Genomic DNA, 16,525 nt, shown 5'->3' with positions numbered 1-16,525 from the left:
TGGGGTGAGGATGCAATTCTAAGGTAGACACCTTTCCAAGGAGGAGGGCTAGGAGCAGAATCAGAGTGAAAGGGAGCAGGGAGAAGTAACTTGCCCACGGTCCATTAGCTTGTTAGAACTGAAAACTGTGCCTGTATCCTACTGGGCACGCCAGCATGTCTGTCCAGTCCCCCCACCAGGCCATACTGTCCCACTTTTGAATTCTAGTCTCTAAAGCCACCATCTTACTTGCTGGGACACCGATACCTGCCTTGGAGGCCAGGTGAATGTCAGAATTAGATACCTTGACCCAGCATTCTGTGTCAGCTTTCTTTGTCAAAAGTGGTCCTCTCAGAAAGGGATGGAGACCAGGAAAAAGTAAAAGAAGGATTAAGAGAAAAACTACAAATGAAGTATTAATTCAGGCTTAGCTGAATTCAATTATACATACAAGGGCTTATTATTTATATACCCTCCCAGCCCCTCCTTCAAATCTCTGTATTAGAAGAAAAAAAGTTTTTACTTTAACTGAGCAACTGCTACTGTAGTCTGCTGCAGTCTACTGCTACTGTAGTATTTAGTTATAATCTGAATTAAATCATGAAGAAACATAAGACAAACCCCGAATGAAGGATATTGTATAAAATAATGGGCCAGCACCCTTCAAAAGTGTCAAGGTTGTGAAAGACAAAGAAAGACTAAGGAATCACCCCAGATTAAAAGGAGGCAAAACAGACATTAAAAAAAAAAAAAAAAGACAAACATGAAAGTAAATAGAACATGTAATCCCGAATTGGATGCTGGCCCTGGCCATCAGTGGGGCAATGAGTGAAATTTGAATGAGGTCTGTAGAGTAGACAATAGTATTGAACCAATGTGAATTTCCTGATTTCCATCACTGTACTATGATTATGAAATATGCTCACATTTCCCATTTAGGGATCTGGATGAAAGGGTATGTGCAAATCCTTTGTTCTATTTTTGTAACTTTTTGTTTAGCATTCTAACTTACAGAAATTATTTCAACTTTTTAGAAATCATTTCAAAGTGAAAATTTCAAGACAATTTTTTAAAGCCACAGAGTATTGGAAGAAGCAAAGAAGTCACCTTTGCCAAACAGAAATAGGCCCTCAGTAAATATTTGATGAACCCATCCACTGGGTGGAATATTTGGTCTCAACCCAAGATGTTGAGAGGAAATAACAGAAATTATTTATAATAAAACAACTAGGACATTTCTGTTTAGGAGCTATTATCTAGTGTGATCACAACAACAAGCAAAGATTTTAATACCGATTTTTGAGATGCTTGATCTAAAAGGCAAATGCACACAGATATACTATAGGACTGCAGGCATCAAAACTTGTTATTTCTCTCAAAGACCAAAAATACTTCCAAGATACAGCACTTAACTATAATAGAAACTTTTGAAAGAGTAATTTCAAAAGTTTCTATTTTAGTCTGACATATGTCATACAGAGGGATACATTTTCCTCCATTTATTAGAGGACATCATTCCAATTTTTAATACTTTCTGGAATTTCAAAGAATCATTAAAGAATGGAGATATTCTGATTCCAGTGGGACTATTTCTTGGGATTTATCTACACAGCCCTTTCTGGCTTCTGCTTGTCCCATGCAAACATCAAAGTGGGGCAGCATAACTGACAACAATTATAATACGAAGAGTGATGAGCATATGCTTGAGATTCTTCTGTTAGGTCAAGATTTTCATTCTGTACTTCTTGAATCAGCACACCTGCAAAGGACAGATTCAGAAGCATATCTTAACATTTTTATATGTAATTGTGCATGGCAAGTGTTCCTGAAGTCCTAAGGGGTCTCTTTTCAATCAATCCCTTTTGTTTAGGGCTCAAGATAAAGGCCCTCACAGGGAAAGTTCACTGCTACTTGTGTTTAGAAATGAACTTGCTGGATTTTTTGTCAGTTTCAAAGCATCTTGGGCTGTGCCTTTTACCACGGGTCTTCTCTTCTCTTTTACTTCCCTTCCTCTCATGCTCCATTGGATTTTGCCCCACCACTCTCTCTGTTTCCTCTCCAATATTGCAATAGGTGCTAGAAACAGAAAGGTGAACAAGACATAAAGGAGATCATAAGTAAGCAGAAAAGAGAGACAAGACGGAAACAATTATGGTTCTTATAAAATGACACTAAAATAGAGGGAGGTTGAGGCCTTCTGAAGGTGGGAGCCACTTAGCTCTGCCTGGGGGAGAGGAAATCTTCAGAGAAGATACATTTGAGCAGAGAGCTTTGCAGAAAAAAAAAAAATAGAAATCCAAAAACCATGGGGGAGATGGTGACTCGGTGCATAGATGCTCCAAGGACAAAGTATCTTTGGGGAAAAAGGAGAGAGAAGTGTAGCATAGCTGAAGGATACTTGTGAAGCTATGTCAAGTTTTGAGACTAGCAGGTAGATTAGAGCCACTCTGGGGAGGTTATTATATTCTTCTAAAAATACATGTTTTGGGGAATCATTTATCTAGTTTGTCACAGAAATTCAGAACCACACTTGTGAATTTGAAAGCATTTTCAGTAGTAGAAACACCATCAGAAACTGTCACAACAAACAATTATTAAGTACCTACTATTTTGAGTTGGAGGTCAATGTATTAGTTTGAATATTTCTGCTTATTACAAGCAACACTTTTAGAGAAAAGAAAGAATTTAAATTTCTTATCGCTGATTTTTTTAAACTAGATTATACAAATTGTGCTCTTCAAAATGCTTCCTAAATTTATAAGCAAAATCTGCTTTATTTAAAATTTTATTAAAGTTAAATGACATTATTAAATTTATTTTAGGTCATTGTACAACACCACATTTTTCATGAACTATTTATACTCTCTATAATGCATTCAGGTTTCTGGTTCTGGATATAATGGAGGAAGCACACTCCACCCTGTCTGTCCCAAGAAATGCAGCCATAAAACCTAGACAGAATGTATGGAAAAGATGTTGGAGGACTCTGGGAAAGTAAACCAAAAAAGAAAACCAGAATCAGGAGTACAGCCAAACCAGCAGTGGTGTTGGCATTTTGTTGTCCTCTGATATCTTCCAAACTATACCCAATACTGCCCAAAATCCAGAAGTGAAGAGTGGCATGAACTGATTGAGTTAGAAGAAACCCTCTAGTTCTCACTCTAGAAGTGGGAAGGGAGTTTCTTCTCAGTGTCAGGGCAGCAGTGAGGAGGTGCCTAGAATTCTCGGTGGTAGTGGGGGCGGTTAGTCGCTCAGTTGTGTCCGACTCAACCCCATGGACTGTAGCCCAATAGGATCCTCTGTCCATGGAATTCTCCAGACAAGAATACTGGAGTGGGTTGCCATTCTCTTCTCCAGAGGATCTTCCCAACGCAGGGATCAAACCCACATCTCTTGCACTGCAGGCAGATTCTTTACCATCTGAGCCACCAGGGACAGCCTCTCTAGTGACAAGAGTTGTATTCCCAGAAGGGTAAGGCAAATCCCCTGTTGCTCATTTTCTCAGTCTGTCCTCTTATTATGAGATCCTCATGCATTGGAAAAGAAAATGGCAACCCACTCCAGTGTTCCTGCCTGGAAAATCTCAGGGACCGTGGAGCTTGGTGGGCTGCCATCTATGGGGTCGCACAGAGTTGGACACGACTGAAGCGACTTAGCAGCAGCAGCATAATGAGTTAATCTCTGAGAAGTGTACATGAGAGTAGGGGAGTGGAAACTGGGGCTTTAGGACGATGGAGGGGAGCCCAAGGAACCAGAAAGGACCAAGGAGCTTCTAGAGTGGGAGGAACTTGGGAAAGCAACCTCATAAAGTAGTGTATGAACTCCTGGGCTTAATCTTGAGCTGAACATGTGCAGATCTGATGCTTAACTGCATACCAAGGACTCTGAGAACTCAACTTCGACAAAGACTGTTGTCTAGGTCCCACTCAGTGGCACAGACCTGAGATTAATCAGAATAATACTACAGAGGCTTTGAGAGGGGAATGGACATTGAAATCATAACCTCCCAGAAGGCTGGGTAGAACTTGCCTCCTGAACCTGAGTGGATTGCCTAATAAGACAAAAGTACAAGGCTCAGAGTCTTTTAATATCCAAGATGCCAAGGATAAACTCCAAAATTACTCAGCACATAAGGAACCAGAAAAATCTCAACTTGCAGGGGAAAAGAAAACTAACAGATGTCAATGCCAAAATGTTGGAACTATCTGACAATAAGTCTGTATAGCGGAGGTTGTAAAATGCACCTTACCGTCCTTTTTTACAGGTTCTCATATAAGAACTAGATCTTTTGCTTTTATTTATTTTAATTGCAAGCCAATTACTTTAGAAAAATGTGGTGGTTTTTGCCACATATTGACATAAATCAGCCAGGGCTGTACATGTGTCCCCCGTCCCGAACCCCTCCCCCCACTTCCCTCCCCATCCCATCCCTCTGGGTTGCCCCAGTGCACTGGCTTGACTTTCAGTGTCCTGTTTCATGCATCAAACTTGGACTGGTCATCTATTTCACATATGGTAATATACATGTTTCAATGCTATTTTCTCAAATCATCCCATCCTGGCCTTTTCCCACAAAATCCAAAAGTATCTGGCCAAGCACAGAATTAAAAATTACAGGTTGTTTAGAAGACCGTTAAGAGAGTTTTACCAGTTGATTTGAATGTCCAGAATATGAAGCACTTGCTGCTATAGTCGACACTGATCCATCAGTGAAACTGTAAGCTGAAATTTACTCATGAAAGGAAAACCAACACTGACATGGGAAACCCTTCTTTACTTGCAATGTACAGTGCTTTATGTCAATGTATGGCAAAACTAATACAGTATTGTAAAGTAAAATAAAGTAAAAATAAAAATTTAAAACAAAACAAAAAAATAAATAAAATTTAAAAAATAAAAAAATAAATAAAAATAAAAAGATGAGCCATAATTCAGACTTGTGGCCAATAAGGACCCTGTTCTTTCCTTTCTTGATGATAGGTAGATTCTCCATTGGATTACCTTGACAAATAAATTAAATGTCCCTATTTCGTAGTCAGAACTTTTCCATTTCTCTGATCTATCACTGTAGAGACCAGGTAGGGACCTCTTAAGGGCATCTCCAGTTCTTTGAACGCTGCTCTTGTTTTGCCACATTCCATAGGCTAGGAGCTATCTTTCTCTCCTGCTCACATTTTTCAGCTCCAACTGCTTTACTAAGTATTTTCTGTAATAGTAGTAGCAGTAGCACCAACAAAATCAGCAGCCTGGAGGAAGTCTACATACAGGAGAAGAGAGAAAATAGAGCTTGGGAGGGAGAGAGATACCAAATGATGATGTGGCTGGTGAAAGTGTAGCAAGACTACAGGAAAGAGGGGCTCAGAAAAGAAAGTAACATGGGAATTATGTAAACTCTTTATGTAATCCCATAAAACTGAAGTTTCCAAAAGAAAATGGAAATCATGGAAGTGTAACGACTTTGGAGCAAAGACTTTGCTCCTATTGCAAACACCCACCAGAAGAAAATAAACATTTGGGTAAAGAAGTATACATACTTCCTCTCTCCTTGGGTGGATGTTTGTGATTGCTGCTTTTAAATCCACCGCAAGCCTTTGCCATTGGCCTGCCATCTTTGTCTTGGCAGCAGAGAGATCAGAGGATGTGGGCCCAGGGAGGGGCTTTCCATATGGCATGCCATGACAGGTTCTCATTACCATTTCCCTCAACCTCTGTGGGGACTCTGCACCTCAGTTCCCAGTTGTACTCTGGATAATGAGGGAAATTATTGACAGTCTCTGACCTGGCCCTTTATTTTTTTTCCCACTCATGGCTTGAGTTTTCATTTCTCATTAAGAGAAAAATCAGAGAGTGAGAATTAAACACCTCTTGATTTATTATCTTACTGAAAATGGGAAGTTGAGAGTCCTGGAGCTGGCACTGAATGAAGGGCCCAGCTGATGAGATGAGTCAGCCACTGTAGGCTCCCAGTGGCTGTCCTTCTTATCTTCCCTCTTGAGAGCAAAAGGGAACAACCTCACACCCGGAAGTACTTTGAGTCTATGTTTAGGACTCAGTGGTGTAAAACCTGGCACCTTCTCTGAGCAGAGATAATAGGCTCAAATCACATTGAGTTTTCTGGTTTGGATCTGCACTCAACCTTACTCTAGTGCTCAGTTATGTGTCTGCCCCCATAGATGGTAACCCTCGGGTATAAAGGCTGTGTCCAGCTCACCTGTTAATTCCCTACTATGTGTCAGGCACATGGCAGGTTCTCAGCAAGTGAATGGAGAGGGTGAATGAATGCTTCCATGCCAAGGTGAACTGACGGCCCTTAATCTGCATGTCTGTGTGCATATCTAATACTGCCCTGAACTGAGAGTCGCTCAGTGGGGTCCGACTCTTTGCGACCCCATGGACTATATACTCCATGGAATTCTCCAGGCCAGAATACTGGAGTGGGTAGCCTTTCCCTTCTCCAGGGGATCTTTCCAACCCAGGGGTAGAACCCAGGTCTCCCGTATTGCAGGTGGATTCTTTACCAGCTGAGCTATCAGGGAAGCCCCACCACAAAAAGGAAACAAAGAGTGTATGACGATTCCTAAAATAAATTAAATGTAGCATTGCCATATGGTCCAATGATTTCAATAACCTAAATGAACCTAAACAGATACTTGCACACCGATGTTCATAGGCAGCATATTCATAATAACCAAATAGGAGAAGCAACTCGAATGCCCATTGACAGATGAATGGATAAACAAAATGCGGGATGTGCATACAATGGAAAATTATTCAGTCTTTAAAAGTAAGGAAATTCTAACACAGGCTACAAATGGAGGCCTTTTGAGAACATCATGCTAAGTGAAATAAGTCCAACACAAAAAGATGAATAAGGTATGATTCCACCTATCTGAGGTACCCAGAATAGTTCAATATATACCAACAGAAGGTAGAGTGGTGTTATCAGAGACTGCCTCTATTTGGTATGATGGGAAAACTCTAGAAAAGGACAGTGATGATGGTTGCATAACAACGCAAATGTATTTAATGCCACTGAATTGCACACTCAAAAAGGATTAAAATGGTTATGTTTATGTGTTGCATATTTTACCACAACGAGAGGGGAAATAAAGCAATGCTCGCTTATTATGCTAACATTCCTGAGTCAGCCAGGAGAACGTCAGTGCTGCACATATAGCTTGCATCTAGTTGTATGTGGAAAAGGAGGCCTACCCTGCATGGTCACACAGTCTCGAGGGGACATGGGCTAGTTAGCCCCTAATAGCTGTGCACTGCCCTTTTGCCCATTTGTTTCCACAAGAAACCCACTGGCTTTCTCCCCAAGCTTCCAAGGCCAGAAGTTACAGGAAAATCTCCCTTGCCACTTGAATTGTACCACCTGCCTGAGGATTACTCGCTCATTACTGCAGACTATCTTCCAACAGACAAAGAAACAGTGAACTTATTTGAAACAGTGAACTCTTTCTAGCACCCAGCCTAGAGAAGCCATGTCACACAGGGAGCCAGAGCTCAGCCTTACAGAAGGGACAGACTTTGAAGTGCAGCTCTCCAAATGATTAGTTGTGTGGCACTGGAAAAGTCACTTTAAGTGAGTCTCAGTTTCCCCCTCTATAAAATGGAGACCTACTATGCCTAGGGCTTCCAAGCTGGCACAGTGGTAAAGAATTTGCCTGCCAATATGAAAGATGCAAGAGACAAGTACACACGCCCACGTGGGCACACACATGCACATACACACACACACACAATGCTACCTCGTACTGTGGTGCTAAGGCTGAAATGAATTAATAAGTGTTTAGCAGAGCGTTGACAATAAAAAGAATATTCAATAAATACAATTTTCATATAAGAGATTCATTATTGGTGGTGCCTAGAGTAGGGGAAGGAAGTCATATGTGTCACTACAGGAGCTTAAATACATCAGCTCTACAATCTGACTCGCACAGGCCAGCCAGTTAGGAGGAGTCTCAGGAATGAGCGGGAACACCAGCAGGCTATTAAATGGGGTTTCCAGGGAGATGTGCAGTTCTTGAATAATCCTTTTTACTGCCCCTCTTACTCAAAAGTTATGAGCAACCTAGATAGCATATTCAAAAGCAGAGACATTACTTTGCCGACTAAGGTCTGTCTAGTTAAGGCTATGGTTTTTCCTGTGGTCATGTATGGATGTGAGAGTTGGACTGTGAAGAAGGCTGAGCGCTGAAGAATTGATGCTTTTGAACTGTGGTGTTGGAGAAGACTCTTGAGAGTCCCTTGGACTGCACGGAGATCCAACCAGTCCATTCTGAAGGAGATCAGCCCTGGGATTTCTTTGGAAGGAATGATGCTAAAGCTGAAACTCCAGCACTTTGGCCACCTCATGCGAAGAGTTGACTCATTGGAAAAGACTCTGATGCTGGGAGGGATTGGGGGCAGGAGGAGAAGGGGACGACAGAGGATGAGATGGCTGGATGGCATCACTGACTTGATGGACGTGAGTCTGAGTGAACTCCGGGAGTTGGTGATTCACAGGGAGGCCTGGCGTGCTGCGATTCACGGGGTCGCAAAGAGTCGGACACGACTGAGCGACTGAACTGAACTGAACTCATTCCCTAACTCATTCTTTAATCTTGGAATAGTTTCTGTCTCTGCTGATAGATCTGTACTTTTTTCTCACATCTATTAGAAAGTGTACCCATTCATGCTCAGTAAATGTCTTGAAACCTGTGAATCCAAAAATGTTAGGATTATGTTAATATAATGCCAAGTAAACAGAAGGCCCATTAAGAAAGTCGTAGGATGAAGTCATTCCCATCAGTATGATGGTTTGGATGACCTTTGACCATACAATGATGGTTCTTCCATGATTTCCGTCAATCAGTCAAATTCTCATACTGATAGTGCTGACTTGAATTTACTAACTTTAATTATTTTCTCAATTTTAACTATTCAGGTGCATCCTCCCAAAACCTGGAGAGATTTATAGAAAGGTAAGTGGAAAAGGGAGGGATATAAGTTGTTTTTAGGTTGGGTTTCTATTTTGAAAAATTATAAAAAAAAAAAAACCTCTCTGTTACTATCCAGTAGCCACTTATACTGAACATCCATAACTTGTTAGTCACTTTCCAAACAGTGGGAAATTTTCACTTCTTGGGCCAGTGACCACAGGATGTGGTTAATTTACATGTATACTTTCAAAAGGATCATAAAAATGTATACAAAGTGGATAAAACTTCGGTCTGACCCAAGTATCTGAATGAGACAAAAAAAAAAGACTGTTTCTTATTCCTGCTTTATGAATGAGAAAACAAGTTTTGGCTCATATTTGACTTAAAATTCATTAGCAAGGGCCTGGGGTGTCCAAAATAGGAAGCTTGAGAAACCCTTGATTTTTCAAAGTTGGCTATGTCCACAGCTGTCGTAATGTCATAAAGTCCTACACATCTGGACGTAAGTACCTCAGGAAACTGATCTGGGTTTACTGATGACAACTACTGTGAAAGATGGTAGCGTGTCCCCCTACTGGAGACTTCAGCCTACTCTAAATGTAGGTATGTATTTATGTGGTCTTTTCCTAATGGAGAAGTGGGTTAAAGATTATAGAGAAGAGGGGAAGTGGGAATGGAGACACTAGAATGAAAGAAAAATGGCAAAAAGTTACCCAGAGGATGGCCATTTGAAGATTCTTTCACATGTTGGTTGGTTCCAAAGCTAGGTTTCCAAGTGTTCGTTTTTCAAATTCCATCTATGGCTTCTCAGTTTATCTAGGAACCAGCTGTTGGATTATCCAGCCATTGTCATATATGCCATGATTGGAAATGATGTCTGCAGTGGGTGAGTTACTAAAAATGTTTGGAAGGTTCTTTGAGCTTCCCCTCATCTCCACTCCATTATAGTAGCCTACTTCCCTATCTTAACAAGTCCTGGACACATGTCGACTCAATAGAATCAACCTAGAAATCTGAAAGACCCTTTGAAAAATATCTGATCCCATTAATTCTTTGCTCTGCTTCACAACAAATGGGTGTGTCATGATCAACTCTGAATTACATCACAAGAAATATGCTGCTGCTAGCCAAAATCCAAGACTGAGAAGCGTGACTTTTGAAATAAAGCAAAATCACAGCTATCCCATAAGAACAGCTTCCTCACTCGTCTTCTGATTTACTTACTCGTGTGGCTGAGATAGCATAGACTTAGAGCTTTGCAAAGAAACCTACACATGATTCACAGCCAATCCTATTTGTGCCCATGGCCCATAGTAAGAAAGTGGTTTTGCTAAACTGCTAATATCAGTAGTGATTTCAAAATGTTGAATGCCTTCGTTCCCCCACAACATTTTGGAAGGCTTCTCAAAGTCTGTGCATACCCCTAAGAATATGCCGCACATGTGAATGCCATCTGTCCTGTGATCATGGCCAAAAAGAAAAAAAAAAGGTGAGATCAGATCTAAAACAACTCCCCAGTAGCCACCCACGCATCATTTTGGAAAACCTAGAAGCAAAGCCAAGAGAGGTGACATGACTCGTCTAATTAGTGACGGATGGCAGAGCTGGACTCAAACCCAAGAGGTACTAGAAGCAGGCCACCCTGCTCACTGCCCACCTTTTGTTTTTCTATACTTTGCTCACCAAGAGCTTTTTAAGTTTGTGCTAAAAACATGGTTGAATATTATGAAATTGTGTTTGCCCTCATGGATACCTCCATGAGAGCCTCAGAACCCTTCTGGTGAAGGAGGTGTAGGCCTAATCAGTGAAGTGAGTTCAGGGCAGGAGATTCCATGCTGCAACCCAGAGATACTCATGTGCCCTGCCTTGGCAGCCCCTAGGCTGGTTTACCACTCTCCCCAGAATCCCAAGTCTGCCAAGGCTACATTCTGGGGACCCAAGTTAGCTCTGTGATCAGCCACCTGGTACTCTCCAGTAAATGGCAAACACCCCCAAAACCTTCCATGAGCCAAGAGCCACACCACTCTCTGCATCATCTCATCCCCACAGCAGCCCTAAGAGGCAAGTGCTATTGCGCCTTTTTACAGATGAGGAAACCATTCAGCAAGATTATTAAGAAACTTACTTCCATAGTGAGGAGCAAAGATGAGAGCCCAACAAGGTTCTCTGGCTAAATTCTGTGTTGTTTCTACAGTCCATACTTGTCTCATTTGCTTTCTTTTATGCACATGCTTTTAAAAGTATGTATTGACCACTTACGATGTGCCAAGCTCTGTGCCTGGCTCTAGGATACAGTGGCAAAGAGGCCACCATCCCTGACCTCAAAGAGCTTATAAAGGTAAAGCAATGAGCGTCAGCCCCCAGTCCCATCAAAGAACAAAACCTATGGTCAGATCAGCCAGTGCCCCTCCAATCTCTGGATCCTATCCCCCGGGAGGGGACAGAGAACAAGCTGGTTATACTGAGTCAAAAAAACACCTGCAGAAAGACGTTTAGTTCAAGAGCCCCAAATCCCTGAAACTGCATGTTTTCAGCAGAAGCTGCACATGCAGAGGTCCCTCCAGCCTGGCCCTGCTCTTCCTTTTCCAAGGAGCTAAAGGGCAGGTAGACATCAGCCAGAGATCTATGCCAGCCTTTTTCCCCCCGGGGGTCTGGGCAAATAAACAGCAAGCATTTGGGTGAAAGAATGGAGTTGGCTGTGTGGGGTGTCCCTATGGTGCCCATTTTGCAACGTCCTGTGGAGGGGTTAGAAAAATAAAGACAGATGGCAACTATACTTCCCATCTGCCAGAACATCAAGGTGGAAGAGATTACCCCAAATGAGCAAAGTGATTTCATAAAAAGCTCAAGCCAGCAACAAATTGCATAATAAGTTCGTCCTGAAAAAACTTCTAGGATATTTGCTTGACTTTTTTCTTTTCTTTCTTTCTTTTTTAAACAAAGATGCTAGTTCTCTGCTTCTTTCTCTATTATTTAAACTCTTGTAGGTAATAAGTACTTGTTAAATGAATGAAGGTCAGGATTGCAAAATAGCTTTTAGCATCAGGAATTTGAGAAAAAAGGTAAAGTAGACAAACTTAGCTTTGTCATTGTAACTCTATTTGATTGGGCTTAAACTAACCCAGGTTACTTGGGCTTTTGCTATCATTGCCTTCAAAAACTGCAGAATGTGAGTGATACAGAAAAAATTCCTGGAAATAGGGCCAGTATGAGTGAACTACAGCAGCTGGGTAGCAATAGGAGTACTGAGAAATGAGAGTGGCCTCAAGACCCTCAGTTCATAAAGGGTGATTACAAACCTTCCCCAATATCCCAACATGACATCACTGAAAAGAATATCATAATTACTGGAAATGTGATAAATATATATATAGAGAGAGAGAGAGCTACATATATATATATAAGCACATAACACTAGCCACAGAAATGGATTTAGTTCCATGTTTTAGAGTGGACCTAGAAATTATAAACTAAATATCTTTTACCTAATGGAGAGAGCCAAGGCCACCCTACAGAGGTCGTCTGTGTCGCCAGCTCCCAAGCATTTTTCTGCAGTGCCATTGTTTCAGATGTCATCCAGGACAGCTGGTCAGCATTGCATTAAGAGGAAGCAGCCAAGGTGCTGATAAATAACAGACTCCTAGGAGTTCAGCTGCCAGAAAACAATCCATTCCATCCAATCAAGGGTAGAAAACCAATAGAGAAGGGAAGGGAAAGAACTCTTGCTCAGAGGAATTTTCTCTCCCAGCCTCCTCAGTGGAAGTGGGGTGGCCAAGGAGTTTCTCAACCAGCCAGGATGTTCCAGACCACATACTCTTTTAAGGGCCCCAGGACCTCTATGCATCAGGTAATGCGGGCCCAGTGAGTCCCCACCCCATTCTCCGTCTATGTCAAGAGGCCTCTTCAAAGAGTTTGGGTGGTAAGTCAATAATGTGGTTACAACTGGCGGGCCTGGAAAAAAGGGCTGCCTCAATTTTCCAGGCAAGAATACTGGAGTAGGTTGCCATTCCCTACTCCAGGGGATCTTCCTGACCCAGGGACTGAAACTGTGTCCCTGGCATCCCCTGTATTGGCAGGTAGATTCTTTACCACTAGCACCTGGGAAGCCCTCTCTTACCTGGATGTTTCAAAAGCACAAAAGCTAGCTGTGGGTGAAATCTGAACACTCAACCACAACAAGTCTCTGGGCTCTTGCTGTGATTCTGGGCAATGTTTTCTACAGAATCTGTTTGCCTTCTTCCTCAAGAAGGGGCACACCTGCCACCAACCAGGTGCAATCTGGCTGAAACACCTGCCAGGCTAATGAAATGATGGTGGCTGGCCCTGCACCCAAGTCATGAGGCTTATTTTGCATGATCGGGCACAATTCATTAGGATGAGGACAGAGTCTGAGCCACCCCAAAGGCAAGGCTCATCGTCTATTCCAAGCCCGCCCCTGTGGTCCTGACGTGTAAGAGCATGTGCTGGGCACCATTTTCTCTTTCATTATTTTCTTGGCATGAGCGTCATGTCTCTCAATCTGGTTTTCATATTTCTCCTCTAAGCTCTGTCCCCGCAACCCCTTACCTCTCCACGAGTGACTGGTGTGAGCTCACCAGTGGGTGGGGAAGGATGCAGGCACCGCAGTGGCAGGCAAACATGGGCTCCAGAGCATCCTGGGGAAGAGGTTAAAAGTTTCAGCTCAGCCCAGTCAGTCTTTGACAACAGGTGGCGCTAGTGGTAAAGAATCTGCCTGCCAGTGTAGGAGACCTGAGATGCGAGTTCGATCCCTGGGTTGGGAAGATCCCCTGGAGAAGAGCATGGCAACCCACTCCAGTATTCTTGCCTGGAGAATCCCATGGACAGAGGAGTCTGGCGGGCTACAGACCATAGCATCGCAAAGAGTGAGACACGGCTAAAGTGACTTAGCATGCCCACAAGGCCTGGGAGGTGTTCCCCAAACCACTGGAACTCTTTGATCACTAAAATGCTAGTACTCAGTTCAGTTCAGTTGCTCAGTCATGTCTGACTCTTTGCGACCCCGTGAATCGTAGCCCGCCAGGCCTCCCTGTCCATCACCAACTCCCGGAGTTCACTCAGAGGCGTCCATCAAGTCAGTGATGCCATCCAGCCATCTCATCCTCTGTCGTCCCCTTCTCCTCCTGCCCCCAATCCCTCCCAGCATCAGAGTCTTTTCCAATGAGTCAACTCTTCGCATGAGGTGGCCAAAGTACTGGAGTTTCAGCTTTAGCATCATTCCTTCCAAAGAAATCCCAGGGCTGATCTCCTTCAGAATGGACTGGTTGGATCTCCTTGCAGTCCAAGGGACTCTCAAGAGTCTTCTCCAACACCACAGTTCCAAAGCATCAATTCTTCGGCGCTCAGCCTTCTTCACAGTCCAACTCTCACATCCATACATGACCACAGGAAAAACCATAGCCTTGACTAGACGGACCTTTGTTGGCAAAGTAACGTCTCTGCTTTTGAATATACTATCTAGGTTGGTCATAACTTTTCTTCCAAGGAGTAAGTGTCTTTTTATTTCATGGCTGCAGTCACCATCTGCAGTGAGGGGAGAAAGAGTACACAGGTAAAAATTGAGAATTTTTCAGATACAGAGTCATAGGGACCTTGTATGGCATTCAGAAGAGGTGACCCACCATCTGCCACTCAGACCCTTCTGAACTTGCCTGAGCTTGCCATGCTCATGGCAGGGCATACCTAGCAATGCACACATGTAAATTGTCTAGGTGTACATGATGTAGCAAAGATGACTGGAGACTGCTCCAGCAGTCTCGTGATGCTTCTCCAGAAGCATCATGGCTTCTGTTCTGACTCCAAACCATTTTGGTTAAGCTTGCTTACTTTCATAATACAAATTAGCTGAGATTCTTTGTTTATCATCAGGGTTGTGTCTCTGACTAAAAAAGAATCATTAAGGAGGGAGTTTGGGAGACTTTCCTCCCTCTTAACTCATCTTGCTTTTAGGTGGTAGGAGAGGCTTAGCTCAGCATAACTGCTCTGTGCCAAACTGCTGTTGTATCAGCAGAAAAAACAAAACCTGAGCTGCCAAGGCAAAAGTTAATAGGTGTGCATGCTAGCTTTACCATTGACAGAAGACAGGACACAGACTCCAACTTGCTTTGTTTCACCCCTGCTGTTGCACTCCAGACACACAGTGAAGGTAAAACCTGGTTACTCTGGGTGGATTCTCCTGGTCTGAACAAGCCCAGAGGGCAGCCCAGATCCCCTCCACACACTGAGGTCCTTCTAGTGCTGTTGGACATCTGCAAATCAAGCCTGGTTACCAGTCTTTTTTCCCTAGTAGGTAGGCAACCTATTCTCAAATCCTTCTGAGTACATTTTTTTGTAGGTTACAGAGTCTTTTTGTTCTAAAAACCATATAATTTTTCCCAAAGTAATAAAAACCATAAATATAGAATTTTATTCTACATGCTGGGGTTTTGTAAAATGGGCATCTTTTTCCCTTTCCTCCTATCTCTTTATCACAAAGTCCAGGGAACTCATTACCTAGTGTAGAAGCATATACACCAACCGCAACAAACACCCCAAACATCAGACTTGCTCCACCTTTTCCTCTGGATGGGGACATGCTGCTTGTCACAAACTGGCCCATGTGACCCTCACACGATGGTCAGCCTGCCACCCTTGGGATAGCAACAGTGCGAAAGTTTTATTTGGCTAAGAGAAATAGGTAGAGCGGAAATGACAATATTTTCTGCCCCTCCCATCAAAACTTAGTTTTATCTCTTATTTTAGAAAGAATAAAATAATATGAAGACCCCTTTCATTTGGATTGTTTCTCTGATCACAAAATAACATCTGTTGTAAGAAGTTCAAATAATACAGGGTTTAGGAAGGGAGAGTTACGCCAGAGTCACTCCCTACCAGCCCCCTCAAGCCTGCTCTGAGCTAACCAATAGAGACAGCTTCCTGTATTTGCATCCAGATTTTTTTTCTATTCAAATTCTAACTTACAGGGTGATTAATATTCATTGAAATGAAATATTATTATGCTTAGTGCTCTGCAATTTGTTCTTTTTGATCAACAATACTTTTCAGCAGTCTTTCCCATGTTGATACATTTAGATTATTCTTTTTAAAAAATGTTTTATTGCGATGAAATTCACATATTGTAAAATTAACCATTTTAAAGTGAATGATTCAGTAGCATTGCGTACATTCAGAATGTTCTGCAACCATCACCTTTATCTAGTTACTTCATTCCTTTGAATGGCTGCATGGGTGTACTATAATTTAGGTAGCCAGACTCTTTAGTTTATTCCAATTTAATTCTATTCCAAGAAATGCTGTAATATTTGTATGTACACTTTTGCACATTTGTGAAAACGTTATTAAAGGACAATTTCCCAAAAGAGAAATGTCAACCAAGGTTAATAGTTAAGACAACTTCAAATTTTGATACATTTTGAAAAATTCCTTCCAAAATGACAACACCGATATCCATTTAGGAGCAGGTCCCTTAAAAGTGACAATAGTGAATACCCCAGGGACTTCTTTTTTTTTTTTTTTTTTAGTTTTTCTTTTTTTTAATATAAATTTATTTATTTTAATTGGAGGTTAATTACTTTACAAAATTGTGTTGGTTTTGCCATACA

General features: G+C 42.1%; 1 protein-coding gene across 1 annotated transcript in view; it reads left to right on the top strand.

Moving 5' to 3' along the window:
- Positions 1–16,525, top strand: part of AOAH (acyloxyacyl hydrolase) — a 198,423-nt gene that overhangs the window by 149,787 nt on the left and 32,111 nt on the right. Inside the window, exons 15-16 of the mRNA XM_018047156.1 lie at positions 8,912–8,948; positions 9,718–9,792. Coding sequence (XP_017902645.1) covers positions 8,912–8,948; positions 9,718–9,792 — 112 coding nt within the window. The remainder of the gene's footprint in view (positions 1–8,911; positions 8,949–9,717; positions 9,793–16,525) is intronic.

This window comes from Capra hircus, chromosome 4 (genome assembly GCF_001704415.2).
Source record: "Capra hircus breed San Clemente chromosome 4, ASM170441v1, whole genome shotgun sequence".
Lineage (NCBI taxonomy): Eukaryota > Metazoa > Chordata > Mammalia > Artiodactyla > Bovidae > Capra > Capra hircus.
Note: the sequence above shows the minus strand (reverse complement) of the source record. Positions and strands in the feature narration are given on the sequence as shown.